Raw genomic sequence first — 15,861 nt, 5'->3', positions numbered from 1 at the left:
CCCTCCCCTCCTTTCTGCTGATAGGGTCATGAGGAGGACTGATTCTGGTCTCAAGAGCAACCGCACGATGTCATTCAGCCACTTAGGAAAATGCCAGGCCTGCCCCATGCTCAGTAAGGGTGGGAGGCTGGCTTGATTCATCTGCCCAGGCCCCAGCTCATTTTGGAAATGGGGATGCTGACCCCTGCCTTTGGCCAGTCCCCACTCTTTTCAGGCCGTGATTTCCTCAGCCTGGGTGGGAGGCACTGGGGGAGCGGGACACCGCCCTGAGCTGCAGGCAACTCTGTCTCTGAGTCTGGTTCCAGAGCAGGCTGGTTGGATTTTAGGGTTCAGGGGGTGCCTTCAGGCAGGCTGAGGGCTGCCCAATAAGTAACCTCTGGTGGCAGGTTCCCGGAAACCCGCTGGTGGGCCGCCGGAAGCCAGGACTCCTCAAGGTTTGTGCTTCTTATCCGTGAAGAAGAGCCTCCGGAGCCTGTCAGGCTGCAAAGAGGAAGAAGATGCTGGAGCCTGGGTCCCTGGATAGGGAGGGGAGAGCCAGGCTCAGATGGTCCCTCGGCAGTGACTGCGGGCTGGGGCCCAAGGCTGGGAAGAGACCAGGTTGGAATAATGACGGCTGCTCCACCGCCCCTCACAGTTCAGGGAATTCCACTCTAGCCTCTGGTTTGGGACAAGGCACTTGCCCTCTCTGGCTCAGGAGGCTAAAGGGGAAGTGGAGACGAAAGGCCAAGCCCCCACTTCCCTCACTGGGTCCCCTGGATCTCCAGACCCCCAGCACTCTCTGTCCCAGCCATGCCTAGGTAGAATGGGGATGGGGTCGTACATGGTGCCACCAGCGACCAGAAGGACTTTGCAGCCAGAGGAAGAGCAGATGTGGGATGTGGCTTCTGTGGTTCTTAGAAGGGCTGTCCGCAGGCAGCATCTGTGGTCCGGGGAGTCAGGACCTAGAGGCTGCCTTGCACCAGTCGAGCTCCCTGTCCCCGGTGTGTGGTCACAGCTCTGCAGAGCTTTCGGTGAAGGCCTTTCTGCTGGGAGCTTGGGGTTTCACTGTTCAGGCTTGGGGAGGAGGTTCACGTGGGCCCCAATCTGAGGGTGTCCCTTCGGGGAGTTGGCTCTCCCGGCTCATCAGTTCCAGGTATGGGCAAGTGTGCTGGGGCCGAGGGCTCAGGAGGGCTCCCCTGCCTCCCTGAGAACCCCTGACTGCCTCCCTCCACCCCCCTGCTCCCTGCTCCCCCTTTTCTCCATTCTTATCAGAAATCTTCAGGAAGAACAGCTGTTCACTGACAGCCATCTCTGGGCTGTGTCCTGAGCACGTAAGGATGCCTGTGTAATCTTTTGGGCTGCTGCCCCTGGACACAGCCATGGGACCAGCCCACTTTACAGATGCGGAAATGGAGATCCTGGGTAAGGTGCTAAATGAGAATACAGGATGCCCAGTTAAATTTGAACTTCAGATAAATAAGAAATAATTATAGTATTGGGGACATAGTTACACTAAAAAATATTACTCATTGTTTATCAGAAATTCAAATTAGCTGGGTATCCGCTGTTTTATTTTGCTAAATCTGGCAATCTTAGTTGCTGGGGAAACTATATTGCCACATGGCTAGGGAGTGGCTGAGCCATGACAAGGGCCAAGGCAAGTCAGACCTGGTGCCAGGGCCCTTGTCCATCTCTCTGAGGCTCTGAGACCCCTGCAGTGGTCAAGAGGGAGGGACAGGAGTCCCAGTCTGCCACAGAGAAAGACCTTAGGAGAGCCTGGAAGCCCCCTTCTTATATCCAACTTAACATCTGCCTCTTCCACCATCTCGAAGCAGAAGTTAGGGCTGGAAAGTTCTGGGCAGTGGTGGTGACCTGCTTTGCCCATGCCTGAGAGCCACAGGTCCCTCTTATCACCAGGTGCCCCCTAAGGGCTGGCCACCATCCCACCCCACCCATAGAGCCTACCTTATGTGTCCGTCCAGGCTCCTTGCTCTTGGCTGCTGGGGTCTGTTCATAGGTGTTCCTGGGCTCTGGGAGCTCCGGGGTCCCTGAGATGCTCTCATAGCCACAGTCTGTGGACCCTGAAAGCCTGCTATATGTAGGACTGGCCCCAGGATAGGGGGGCCTGGCTGGGATCTGCTCGTAGGTACTGCCGCCTTCTTGGTCTGGCACATCCTTGGCTTCCTTTGGGAGGCCTGCTGTCTGGATGAGCTCATAGGTATCTGCACAGCTGCCCAGGGAACAGGGCTGAGCCCTGTGGCTCAGCTTTGGAGACCCCTGGCTCCAGGTAGAGGCTGAGGATCCCAAGGCCTCAGAACTGAGGGGCAGGAGGAGGCCCCAAGAAGTAGGAGACACTCTCGGGCCCTGGTCTGGGCCCACCCCAGAGAGGGCAGGTCCTGGGCCATCAGGCTTGCTCTGGCTTCCGTCTGAGAGTCTCCTTGGGCCCTCCTTGCCTGAGGAGCAGGCCTGGCTGCCGGCTGGAACTGTGACCAGGCCTAGCCGTGCCTGGTTTATCTTTCTCAGGTCTGCATAGATGATGTCGTTGGGGCCTCCGAAAGACTCGTCCAGAAGGGAGGCACTCCTCTCCGGGAGGGGAGGCACCCTGATGGGGGCCTGGGGAGAGAGGGACAGACGTCTTAAAGGCTACGCTGTGGCTAAGCTGCCCTCGGGTAAACTGAAGCTCCCTCACAGAAGCTGAGGCTCTGTGTCTTGGGCTCAGTTTACTTGACTCTTCTGTGCAGGGGTTGGTTGATGTTCAGTGTCCCCGCCAGCTTCATACTCTAGAACCACTGTCTTTATGTCGGCATTCAAGGCCATGAGTCACGAGCTCTACCTCCCACCCAGGATCATCCTGCCCTGCCCCTCTCCCCTCCAGAGTGGTCCGCTGGTCCCTCTGAGCCCCCTGAACCCACTCATTCACTGCTCCCTCCCTCTTCAGAATGGCCCGCCTCCCAAGTCCATCAACTGAGTGTTTATTCAACAAGTATTTAGTAAGGACTGTGTAGACACTGTTCTAGGCGCCAGGGGCTTGATGACAAGACCAGCTTTTGGAAGTTTGGATTCTAACCTGGCAACACACTGCTCTGTTACATAACTTAATACAGTTGATGTAATATATCACAAGATAATATACTGTCAGCTCATGATCAGTACTGTGAAGGAGAACAAAGCAGGGTACTGGGACAGGGAGAATGGTAGGTGGCAGAGGAAATATTTTCTATAGTTCAGGTGGGCCTTTCTGAGGAGATGACTTCTGAGCAGAGAATGGAATGCAGTGAGAGTATATGCATGCAGATATCTGGTGGGAAGAGCATTCCAGGCAGCAGGTACAGCAAGTGCAAAGGCCCTGGGGTGGGAAGAAGGTTGGTATGTTCAGTGAAGATCCAAAGACCAATGAGGCTAGACAAAAGTGAAGAAGAGGGAGAGGTGGCAGGACACCTGGTGAGGCTCTTGGGGACCCTGGTGAAGATTTCAGATTCTATGCTAAGCGTGAGGAGACACCCTCAACATTTTGTGACCTGATGTATATTAAGAAAAATCTCTCTGAGTCTCTCCTGTGAGTCGCTGTGGAGGAGGATAAAGTACTGACTCACAGGCACCCCACTCTGCATGTTACAAAGGGAGTTTTCAGACATTTCACATTCATTCCCTCATTCAAGCCCCAGGAGCCTCAGGATTGATCAACAAAGGCTCAGAGAGGTTATGTGACTTGTCCAAAGTCACTCAGTTAGAAAGGCCAAGCCAAGGTTTGAATCGGATCCAGTTGGCCAGAGGCAGGCCACAGCATGGGTGAAGCCCTGGGTGATTGCATTATGGGCTGGCTCCTCCCTGGGCCTGGAGCTCACCCTCTGCAACTGGAGGGGCCAGTCAGTGTGGCCTCTCCGGGCCTGACGGTGGGTGTGGCACCCACATTCCTGGTGTAGCAACCCTGACCCTCAGCAGCCCGGAATCCTCCTCACCTCCATGCTTTCTTCCTTGGAGAGGTCCTGGGGACGTGTATTCAGGCTCTTCTTTTTGTGGAGGAAGGAGACCTGAGGCTTTGGAGAGGGGCGGGGGCTGGCCTTGTCTGGCACCGCCGTGGGGGACACTGCAGCAGGTGGGTTTTCCAGGCCCGGATCGGTCTGATGGAGTCCCAGGGTGATGGCGTCATACAGATCAGTGTCCTCTGGCTGGGAGGGTGGGGACACAGCAAGTGTGTGGTCATACACCCCTGGCCGGCCTCCAGTTGCCTACCAGGGACTGCTGGCAGGGACTGAAACATTCCCACCAGGTCCCTGACCTCAGGTAGAGTGCTGCCTCAGTCTCCTCTTTTCAGATAGGGACCTTGATGCCGCACCGTGTGCCCCTGGGTGTCAGGAAATAGGGAAGTCATGGAGAGGCATGTGGCCAAGTGGCGGACGCGCCAGGCCCGGGCACCCTGCCCGCCGCCCGCCCCCAGGGAAGAGGGAGGGGTGCCTACCCGTGGGCAGGCAGCAGCCAGGGTCTCCCCGAAGGGCTCAAACTGCACCTCCTGGTAATGGCGCACGAGCTCGGCCAGGGTGCCATGGGTCTGGGTGTCCCCTGAGATGAGGTAGCGCCGGTTTTGGAGCTGGTTGATGACAAAGTGCCGGCAGCGATCACTGCCCCTGCAACACAAGCACTTGTGGTCCTGGGGCTGCTGACAGCGGCAGCCCTGCCCTGGCCCAGGGCTGGAGCTGGCCGGGCCACGCTGCCCGCTTGGGCCTTGAAGTGTCCCTCTGTAAAGTGGGACCTGACATCCCACAAGCCCAGCCTTGAAGGTGATGGGGAGCTAGGGAGTGGTTTTCAAACCTGCTGGGGGAGGTAGGGGGCCCCCAGCATCAATCAAGAAGGGCAAGGCCAGGGCTGGGGTAGGGGGAGCTCCGAGCTCGGATCCAAAATTTAAGGGGATGCAACAAAACTCAGTAATCAAGATAACTAATAATGCTGTATTTTAGAAAATCAAAATTAATACTGAGATACCGACGATGAGCAAAATATCTAAGTCTTAAAGATGAGATTCGACCCCACAGTTGCGCGACTCAGCCTCACTCGCCTCACTCACCTCACTCGCCTCACCTGAATCCTGGCCAGGCTGAAAAGATGGAATTCCAGCTCCAACCTCCCCTCCAGCCTGTAATGTCCCACCCTCTTCATTTTCCTTTTTTATAGAAGAATAACGCAAACACAGTGAATTGCACATGTCCTAAGCGTGCAACTCAATGAATTTCCACATGTGAACACTACCATGTAACCACCACCTAGAGCAAAACAGAAAACATTGCCGGCTCCCCAGAGGAGTCCCTCATGGCCCCTTCCAGTCTGTGCCTCACAAACGTAGCCACCACTCCGACCCCTATTGCCGCAGCTCAGTTTTGCCTGTTACGGAATTTCACGTAAGAGGATTCATACAGCGCTCCTGTTTTGTGCCTGGCTTGTTCACTCCACTTTATGTCTTTGAGATTGATTCATGTCCATGCAGAATTAGTTTCTTTTCCCTCCCATTGACAGGTAGTATTCCATTTAAAAAAAAAAAAAAGTCCACAATATATCCATTCTGTTGATGGTCATTTAGATTATTTTCAGGTCTGGGTTGTTATAAATAAAGCTGCTGTGAACATTCTTGTGCGTGGCTTTTGCTGAACGTATGTAGTCATTGCTGTTGAGAATATCCCAAGGAGGAGAATCAGAGGGTCAAGAGCACCCCTATGTTTAGCTTTAGTAGATTATACCAAATAGTTTTCTAAAATCGTTGCCGAGTAGGAGACTTCCCGTTGTTCCACGTCCTCACCAACTATTCGGTAGCCACTCGCTAAAGTAGTTTTAGTTTCTATTTCCCTGATTACTAAAGCTACTGAACCCCAACATGCTCATGGTCCTTTTGGACCCTCTTTTATGAAGGGCCTTTATTCTGCCTGTGTCGTCTTTGTCTTAATGATTTGTAGGAGTTCTTTATATATTCTGGAGATGAGTCCTTTATTAGATACATGTATTACAGTACAAAACTTATCCAACACTGTGGTTTATCCATTTAATGGTATCTTTTGATTAACAATTTTTTCAAAAATTCTTAATTTTAAAGAAATTCAATTTATTAGTCTTCTCTTTTGTGGTTAGTACTTTTGTGTTTCATTTAAGAAATCTTTGCCTATTTCAAAGTCATGAAAAATATTTCCTGTATTTTCTTCGACAAATGTATTGTTTTGCTTTTCTCACTTGGGTCCACAATCCACCTAGAATTAGTTAATTTTTGTGTATAATGTAAGGTGGGGGCTGTTTTTTTCCATTTGAATATCGAATTGCTCCCATACCAGTTATTGAAAAGATCAGTCTTTCTCTCTACTGAATTGCAGTGGCATCTCTGTTGCGAATCTGGTAACAAAATGTGGGGGGCTGTTTCTGGATTCCGTTGGTCTATTTGTGTATCTTTGAGCAGCCCCACTTTGATCTCTTTAATATGCTGGCATTCCACCTAAGATCATGTTTGGGAAAAAAATCTGATGCTGAAAAGACATGAAAACTGCTGAGTTTGTATATTTCAAAGTGCCTAGGACAGTACCTGGCCCATAGACTAACAATACATTTTAACAACAATAACATTTGTTTAGTCCTTACTATGTTCTGGATACTGTGTCAAGTACTTTTAAAGGTAAAAACTCATCAAAGCCATTCAACAATCATATGAAATAGTCACTGCAGTGTTCCCATTTTACAGATGAGGAAACGGAGGCACAGAGAGGCAAAGTAACTTGCTCAAGGTCAGGATTTGAACTGGGGCAGCCTGAGCAGATGATCATTTTGAATCTGGCTCTGAGGCCTTTGAGATTTGCCCTGGAGCCCCAACTCCCTCGCTCCCTACCTAACGAGGGGTCAGGGAAACTTCTTCCTTTCTCTGCCTTTCCCCACCCAACCTACTCTGAGGACAGGGCTGACATCACCATCTCTGACTTCACCCTGGCCGTCTTGTCTCCACTTCTCTATGCCCACTGCCTTGCCCTGCCCAGACTTCATCATCTAGCCCAGACCTCACCCCATTGCCTCCACACTCCCAGCATCTGTCTTCCGGTTCCCCCTCCATAGGCTGTCTGAAGGATCCTTGCATAACCTAAGTCTGACCAGATGACCCTTCACTGTCTGCAGACATAGCCAGGCATCCAAGGCCATCCTGAGCTGCTCCCGGCTCTCCTCACCAGGCATTGGAACCGTGCAACCTGTGGCTGCCCCAGCACCTTAGTGTGCTACGCTTCTGTTCCTCTGCACCTGCAGTCCTAATGACTGGAAATGCCTTCCTAAACCCCAATCACACCTCCTTTTCTGTCCAGCAAGCTGCTGGTCTTCCTTCTATCCTGGGCTCAAAGTTCATCTCTGTGAAGCCTTCCCCAGCCTCCCATCAGGAGGAGGTTCTCCTCTGCCCCCACTCACCCCTTGAAGGTGGGGGCTTCGTCCTAGCTTACTGATGGTTCTGCCCGGAAAATGTCTGATGGACGTGGACAGATAAGTGAGGGAGTGAGCGAGTCACAGCCCAGAGAAAGCCCAGCAGTGTGGGCTGGTGGGGGTGCCACATGTATATGCAAGGCTGGTTTATGGGAGCTGGAGCCTGCCTGCCATTTGCAGAGGGCTTCCTCTCTTACCTGTAGGACAAGATGTAGCCGGTGGCCCTGTCGCTGAGCCGGATGAGGAAGGAACCAAGAGCTTTGTCCCTGAGCAGCTGCTCTGTCTGCCTGGGCAGAGGACATGCCATTAGCTGGGCCCAGGTCCCCTCAGCAGCAAGAGCAGCTTGACTTAGACCTGCCTCAGAGTCCTTGCCAACCATGCCCTTGGGTGCGAGATCCAGGACACAGACCTCCAGCCCTTCAGAGAGGACTCCCTCAGACCTTCGGCTGGGTCTGTGCTCTGTCTGGGCCCAGTTAAGCAAGCTCAAGACTCAGTCTGGGGCTGGGTTGGAGTCCTGAGGCCACAGACACCACCCCCACTACCGCCTCACCAGCAGGCACAATAGCCACTGCCCCTGGTTGCCCACTCTCCACATAAATGGCTCTGTAACAAGAATGAATCTATATATCTAGAGATTTTTAGGTTTATGGGTTCCTTGCCTCAGGACCACTGTGTACCGTTGTGCAGGATGTGCACTACACAAGAGTGTCTGCAGGGAGAAGTTGCTGTTACGCTTGGAGCCAGATCACAATAGCAACTCATATGTTCTCATCCCCTCCTTGCATATCCCTTTCAGCCCCAGGCAGCCATGAATATTTCTAAATGGTGCCAAGTATTTTGGAGGCATGGTGGAAAATTCCAGCTGTCTTCTGGTTTGGCAGTACATAGATCAGATATTTCCTCACCCATTTCTTCACCAGATACTTACTGGGTGCCTGCCTTATGCAGGATCAACTACAGATTTTGCAGGGCTTGGTACTAAATGAAAACATGGAGCCCCCTACACAGAAAGTAAGAATTTCAGCATAGTGACAGCAAAGAATTCAGCCAAGAATAGGGCCCTTCTGAGCAGAGGGCCCTGTGTTACAGCACAGGCTGTGGCACATGAAGCTAGCCTGGGTTCAAGGCCAGGTGCTGGGTCAGGAAGACTTAGTGACTGGCTGGGTTTGTCATTCCTTCATCAGTGCTTTGGCAGCTTGGAGATCCAGCCCAGTCAGAGAGCCAACCTCCATATCTTGGCTTTTACTCCTAGAGTAACTGTATGTCCAGGTTTGCCTGGGACAGTCCCCACTCAAAACAGTTCTCCCAGCCTATTTACTAACAGCGTTCTGGTTTGGATGACAAATGAAACAGTCCCTCTAGTAATTCATCAAGTTTTTCAGAGCTGGTCAGCACGCATCCTGCTCCTGCCTGCCCCTGACTATATTTCTGGCAACTCAGCAGCCCAGCCACCCCAGCCCCATCCTTAGAGCAGGGGCCGATGCCTTCGCCCACCCTGCCCACCAAAGCTGCCGCCAGAGAACTTGAACCTTCTCATCTGTTGCCCCGCCCACCACCTCCCGGGGTCACTGCCTAGCCCAGGGAGAGGGCAGGAACCAGTCTCGTCCTGGACTGTTTTCCCAGCCTCGGGGGGCTACAGGCCATGCTGGGCATGGGGACAGGGGCAGCCTTACTTGCGGGTGAGGAATCCGTGAAACCAGGAGGGCAGGGCTCCATTCTGCAGAATGAGGGGGGCCTGAGTCTCCATGAACCACTTCAGGGCCAGTTCCTGCAGTTCAGCCAGGGCCTGGCTGTCCCCAGCCCCCTCAGGCCCCCTACCCAGGCTGAGCTGCCTTAGGCTGCCCTCCATCCTGGTGAACTCTGAAGTGGAAGCAGCGCCCAGACCACCCGCACGCCTCTATATCTGTGAGCGCTCAGGCTCATTTGCCTGAGTTCATGCCCTCTCCAACTGCCCACAGCACACAGGAGCCCTATTGTCACCTCTGAGCTGGTGGCTGGTTCTCCTCTCTGATGCTCTGAGGCGGGGCACCGTGGCTGGCTGGAGACCTCGGGGGAGGGTCACATTAGCAGCCAGAGAGGGACAGGGGAGGGGATCCCTGACTTCCTGGCTGGTAGATGAGCTGCCCCACTGGGCTTGGCCCCCTCCCCCAACCTCCGGTCTTTGTCTCAGCTAAAGAGCAGGATCTGGCTAAAGTCCAGGCACTGCCACTGTTAGCCAAGTGAATTTAAATTCTATTTTTCCTTTCTCTGTGGAGGCCACTTGTATCTTGGTGAAGTTCTGTGCTGATTAGTTCCTCCTTCCACTCAAGATTTATTGGGTGTCAACTGTATGCCATGTACGTCCAAGCCCTGGGAATAAATCAGTGACCAAAACAGCATTTTGCTTCCTGACAAACACATTCTAGAGGAAGGGGACAGACAATAGACAAATACACGTATAGAATACAGCGTTGGGTGTAATAAGCACTCCAAGAAAAAGGGAGAGGAAGAAGAGTGCGTGGGTTGTGTTGTTTAGATAGGGGTCAGGTTGGAGGTCGGGTGGGGGAAGCCTTGCCCAGGGGGTGACACTGGAGAAGCAAAAGAGGACGCCAGGCAGGCCCCTGGGGGAAGGGATTCGCTGGTCAGCAGAGGGAAGAGCAAGTGTGAGGACCAGGAGGTAGCACTTTGCTGGAGATCCCGAAGAACAACCCGGAAGCTCAAGTGGCTGGAGGAGAGGGCCCTTCGGAGTAGATGGGTTCCCTAGAAAGGCTGCTATAAGGCCTGTGAGAGGAAGTGTTGGGCCAGTTAGGGCCCAGGATATTTGTTCATGCAAACATCCCTGAACCTCTACTGTGTTTCTGAGTTTCAAGCAGAAATCCAGGCTCAACTGACACTGAGGCAGTGGATGGTGCAGTCAGCCCCCAGGATCTGAGTTAGGATTCCTCTTCCATCCCACTGGCATGGGCCTCAGGGAGGTCACCAAGTGGGTGCAGATGGCTCAATTCCTTCATCTGCAAAATAGGAATAATAAGAAAACAGCTACTTTCTAGACCCTAGGGTCATTATGATGACTAAATGAGATAACATAATGGTTGAGAATGAGGAAACATATATAAGCTCAAAAACAGGCAGAACTGATTAATGGCAATAGAAGTTAGGATAATGGTTACCTTGGGGACATAGTGACCGGGGAAGGATGAGGAGCTCCTGCACGCTGATCACGTTCCATTTCTTGGCCTGGGTGGTGGGTTGGATGAGTGCATTCACTTTGTGAAAATTCACTGAGCTCTGCACTCATGATTTACGTACGCATTTTTCTATGTATATGTCCCACTTTAACCAAACAGCTCGCTTAAAAAAAAAACGAGGAGGCTACAGCCGTATTTCCTTGGTACCAATTCCAGCTGACCAGCTATGACCTTGAGCAAATGACTTAACTTTTCTGGACTTCACTGACATCATCTTTGAAACAGGGCCAATAACATGACCTGCTGTTTGGAAGATTAAATGGGTTAAGTTTTTAGAATGGAGTTTGGAATAAAGTAAGCTATTAGGATTAGCCATGACTCTGATGGTGATGATGATGATAATGATGATGTGATGCCTCTGAAATACAGTGGGTCCTCCCTGGTGGTAACGATTTTTGTTATTATTATTATAATTTCATCATGGTCATCTCAAATCAAGATAAAAATACCAATGGTAGGTGTGTGAGGCATGTGATTCAGAGGAAAGGCAAGGGCATGGGGCAAACCTGCACCCTCAACCTGGACAGCTCACTCCCTGTCTCTGAGACTCATCTTCCACATCTGGAAAAAGGGTGCAGGGCATTCACTCGCCTCATCTGGCTACAGAGTGAACTACTGAAGGTCATGCTTTTCACACAGGGACAGCCCATGGGCACACTGGAAGTGTTCCCCGGAGGGTCAGCTACTGGGAACACCACTTTTACAAACAATTAACTTCCAGCCAAGACAGGGAGGAGTCAACTCTAGCCAGGGGACATTGGGAGGGATTCACATACTTGTGAAATGGTCTTCTTGCCACAGATACAAGCCAGGGATATACTTGGGTCAGAATGGAAATCCCAGGCCTAAACTGACAAGGACTAGAATTTCCTAAATTGGGGTGGGGGAGGAGTGGGGTTGTATTACATCTTCATCTTCCACAATCTCGAAGTGAAACCCAGCAGTTCTTCCACAGTGAGTGCAGGGAACAAACCTTATTAGTATTCGTCACACCTGTGACTTTGTCACCAGTAGAAATTGCAGATATTTTCATGCTGCAGACATCTTGAGATACTGGTTTTGCTCATCACTTCCTCAGAATTATAATTAGACCCAATGCTGGATCTTGTTATTTAACATGCTAATGAAGAATCACATAGTATTACTGCATCACAGGTACTTGGATAACCCTATTCCAGTATCACTGATTTCCACTGTAATTCTATGTATTTTATTTTGTGTGTTTAAAAACACTATTCTGAGAAGTCCGTGAGTTTCCAGATACCAAGGAGGTCCATGGCCCAAAAAGAGGCCAGAGAAGCCAGGGTCTAACCCAGAGTTGGTTTGCTGCCAGTGTGAAGTCCTGGAAGTATTCAAACACAAAGAAATGTATTTCATAATTTTCCATGAAGCGTTCTCTCTCCACCTCCCTTTTAGGTGGGGTACTTTTATGAGCAGAACCTGGCCATTTGCATAAGAAGACAAAGGCTTTGTGTACTTGTAGGGGGAGCCCAGGATGGCTGCGTGCCAGGTGTGAAGATTCCGAAGTCAGGCAAATAAAGGGGAGTCTATATTTATCCTCAAAGGAAATGGTGGGGTGGGGGAAGGGTGAGGTCTGGTATGGGGGGCATCAGGTGTGTTCTGTGAAAGACCTGGGGTGAGCGGTCTCTGACAGTGCTCTACATCCCACTGTCCAGCTCAGAACTTGTGATCACCTCCTGGGGGCTGGGCCCTGGGATAGAGAGGATCCTGGAGCTGCCCTGCCCTCCTTCTCCACTCCAGAGGTGCTCAGAGGTGTAGAGAGAGGAGCTAAGGGGATTCGGGCTCTGCAGTCAGATTAAGTGGCTTGGAATCCTGGTTCCCCCATTTGCTGATTTTGTGATTTTGAGGGTACTTAACCTCATTGTGTCTCAGTTTCTTCATCTGTGAAAATGCAAGGGAGAAAAAGTACTCACCTGGTAGGGTTTGGGATTCAGTGAGCTGATCCAACGCAGCGAAGTGCCTGGGAGGCAAGGTGCACTAATGTCAGCCTCAGCTCCAAGTCATCGCCGGTCTGGGAAGTCCCCAGAATTCTGTCTCTGTCTGTCTCATCAAAACTTCCCTGTCCTGGGTTCTCGTTCAAGGTCATGCTTCTCCTGTAAGACCAAAAGATGGTAGTGGATTAGCCAATAAATCACTCTCTCCTGAGGGTGCTCAGTTTGGCATGACTTCTCAGGATGAAAGCTCTCAGGTTTCTCCAGAAAGATGCTCAGGGGCAGTGTCCTTTCAGTCACTTTGACTGAGGACCACTGAGGATGGCCAGAACCCCAGCACTAACCCTCCCACTCCTTTCTGGAGCCTGTGCATTGGGAACCTAGTACGGCCAAGTGCTGCTGGCAGCCAGCCTCCAGGGTAGAATGCCAAAGCGAACTTTTCAGTAAATTCTAGTCATGTGTTCGTTTTAGTTTATGAACACCGCATTTCTGTGCCCCTCAGTTATTCCATTAGAATTTGTTCCACAATAGTAGCGGGTGGAGAATGAATGATCCTATTTCTTTTTTCTCAAATTGTCTGCCTTATTCCCCACTGTATCCTGTGCCTAGAACAGTGCTTGGCACAGTTATATGCTCAATAGGTATATTTAAAATTATCATCCAAATTCATGATACATCCACATGGTTCTTAAAAATAAAAAAGTTTTAACAGGTATCTGTAAAAATTCTCTCCCTCCAGGCACTAAACTTCATTTTACCCGGTTCCCATCTCACTCCCACAGGGAACCACTGTTACTCATTTCTTGAATGTCCATCCTGGGTTTCTTTACGCCTGTTCAAGCACATGTGTATATTCTTATTTTCTTCCCTTTTTAATGTAAGTGTAGAATCCTATATAGTGTCTTGCACATTGCCTTGTAAAACTATTTAATAACATACCTTAGAGTTCCTTGTTAGAGTGCATGTTTAGATTGCATGAGTTCCTGTGTTCAATCCCCAGTACCTCTAAAAATGAATAAATAAACCAAATTACCTCCCCCACCCCCCCAAAATAAAATAAAACTTTTAAAAAGAGTTCCTTTTGTAGGAGTACATAGAGAGATGCCATTCTGTTTGTTATAGCATGGCTGCACCATAATTTTTGTAACCAGTCCCTTGTTGATGATCCTTTGGGTTGTTTCCAGTGTTTTTATGCTTCCAACAATGCAACAATGGATAACCTTATATAGATTTGATTAAGCGTAAGAGTGAGGGCATCCATGGAACACATTCCCAGAAGTGGGGTTGCTCAATCAAAAGGGTATTTGCATTTGTCATTTTGATAGATGTTGCCAAATGGCCTTCTTTAGAGGTTGTGCTCATTTATGCTCAGTAAATATTGAATGAACGAATAGACAAATGGATAACATATTCAAGCTCGGTCATTTGGAGGCCCCCAGCTGGCAAGAAAAACTGCGAGGGGGCTGATGCTGGTTCAGAGAGGTCACCAATTTTACTGGGACTTTTTTGGCCCCTGATGTCACTGAGTGAGCTCGTCCTTTCATCTGCAGAGCACGGCTGTTGGGGCAGGAAGGTCGTACCCAAGATGCTCCTTACAGTCATCCTCCCACCAGACAGGCAGTTCTGTTTATTCATAGGACAGTGGCCAGGTACTGAGACCTTACAAGGGCTGGTAAAAATGTCTGAGACCTGAAAAAAGAAAAAAAAAACTTACCAGTATTGGCTCCAAAATTCAAAAGGAGAAAACTGCAAAGTTATAACATACGTATAAGTAAATGTCCATACAATGTCATATTGCATCAGCTTTATTTAGCATTCATGAAAGTATCATCATATCTGAAAATGGTTTGGAGGTCAAGTTGTCTTATCTCACAAGAATCCCCAAGTGTGCAGGACAACTGCCAACAACGTGTTACCAATTGTCAATGTAAACGAATTCTCAAAGCCAAATCATCCCAAAGCAAAATCATAACAGTAATCATTTCCAAAAAGTTCAAAGCAAAGAAAAATTATATACCTATAATATTATGTCACTTATAATATACATACATAATCTTAACATTATAATTATATAAGTATAGAATATATATACATAATATTAATACTATAATTAACATTATATATAACTTTAAAATGTAAAATGTGGCTGTGTCATTAAAATTATTATTTTTTAAATACATTTGCTAGGTAGTGAGATGGGGACACCAAAGGCAAGAGTGCCTCGGACTTACCAAGGTCTTAAAAACAGTACCAGCCCCACCTGCTCCACAGAGCAGCCCTGCTCTGGGCCTGTGGGCTCCTGACAACCCTGGAGGAAAGGGAAACCACCCTCAGATGAGAGGTGCTCCCTCGTTGGTGTACCTCTCAGTTAGCAGCAAGAAGATGACACACACTTATTTCTCTCTAGATTATCCTGCCTCCCCAGTGAGTAGTTCTGAGTCCCATGTTAAAATGAAAATCTAATTGCATGCCATTTACTAGTGAGAAATGAAGAAGGAACAGACACTTAGGGCTCAGTTTAGGGCCTGTCGGGAGGATCAGGGACTAGGACCCTATGTTGGAACCCCTGTTCTATAGCTTCTTGGAGGCCAGATGGCGGCCACGGTGCCCAGCACACCTGACAACTTGGGCAGCCAGGGCCCCTGGGGTTGCTCCTCACTTAGCCCTGTCCTGGTCTTCCCTCCCGTCACTTCACAGCTGGGAAAATGGAGGCCCACCGTAGATCGCTAATGAAGTTGAGCTCCTACCATGTGACAAGCACTTCAAATACATATTTGTGATTTCCTTTCATCTTTATAGCAGGTAGACAAGGTGGTATGACTGTCTCCACTTGTCCCCATTGTACAGAGGGGAAACTGAGACTTAGGACTGAAAGTGGCCTGCTCAAGCCAGAGTAAGTGTGGCAGGGCTGGGACCAGACCCAGGTGTCCCATTCCGCTTCCCCGTGTGTATGCTGCATCTGACTTCCATGTCTTTGCTCTTGAGATTTCCCCTACCTGGGGATCCTTTCCTTGCCACTCAAATTCTTTGAGTGTCTTAAAAATGCATTGAATCAAGATAAATAAGTTTTTAGTCAATGTACCCAAACTTTACAATACAAAACAAATCTTAGAACACTCCCCTCTTCACTCTAAGAGCAGCTCTTTCTGGGTCTCCTCACTGTCCATTATCACATCCTGACTGCCTCCGGATCTCCTCCAAGGTCTTGTCCCCTTACTGCTTTGCTTGTGCAAGTACCTTTTCAACTCCTTGAAGACCCCCTTACTCAACCA

The 15,861-nt window shown here is 49.8% G+C and overlaps 1 protein-coding gene and 1 long non-coding RNA gene across 2 annotated transcripts; both read right to left on the bottom strand.

The window, feature by feature from the left end:
* Positions 1–429: 429 nt before the first annotated feature.
* Positions 430–9,259, bottom strand: SH2D7 (SH2 domain containing 7). The gene is made up of 6 exons (XM_006208838.3): positions 9,084–9,259; positions 7,608–7,697; positions 4,439–4,604; positions 3,939–4,148; positions 1,945–2,592; positions 430–480 (listed from the first exon to the last, which is right to left on the bottom strand). Exons 1-6 carry the CDS (start codon positions 9,257–9,259, stop codon positions 430–432), a joined length of 1,341 nt encoding a protein of 446 aa, XP_006208900.1.
* A 609-nt stretch (positions 9,260–9,868) lies between these two features.
* LOC140689748 (uncharacterized) lies at positions 9,869–14,270 on the bottom strand. Its single transcript, XR_012064829.1, has 3 exons — positions 14,170–14,270; positions 12,572–12,751; positions 9,869–10,400 (listed from the first exon to the last, which is right to left on the bottom strand). It is a non-coding gene; the product is annotated as an uncharacterized lncRNA (long non-coding RNA).
* Positions 14,271–15,861: the final 1,591 nt, after the last annotated feature.

Source organism: Vicugna pacos, chromosome 27, assembly GCF_048564905.1.
Source record: "Vicugna pacos chromosome 27, VicPac4, whole genome shotgun sequence".
NCBI classification, from domain to species: Eukaryota; Metazoa; Chordata; class Mammalia; order Artiodactyla; family Camelidae; genus Vicugna; species Vicugna pacos.
The sequence above is the reverse complement of the archived record's forward strand: the minus strand, read 5'-3'. Positions and strand labels throughout refer to the sequence as shown.

Coding starts and splice junctions, on each gene's coding strand:
- SH2D7 (XM_006208838.3), bottom strand. CDS start 9,259: ATGGAGGGCAGCCTAAGGCAGCTCAGCCTGGGTAGGGGGCCTGAGGGG. Junction 4,149..4,438: donor TGGCTGCTGCCTGCCCACGG/GTAGGCACCCCT, acceptor CCACCCTCCCAG/CCAGAGGACACTGATCTGTA. Junction 2,593..3,938: donor CCAAGGAAGAAAGCATGGAG/GTGAGGAGGATT, acceptor CTCTCTCCCCAG/GCCCCCATCAGGGTGCCTCC.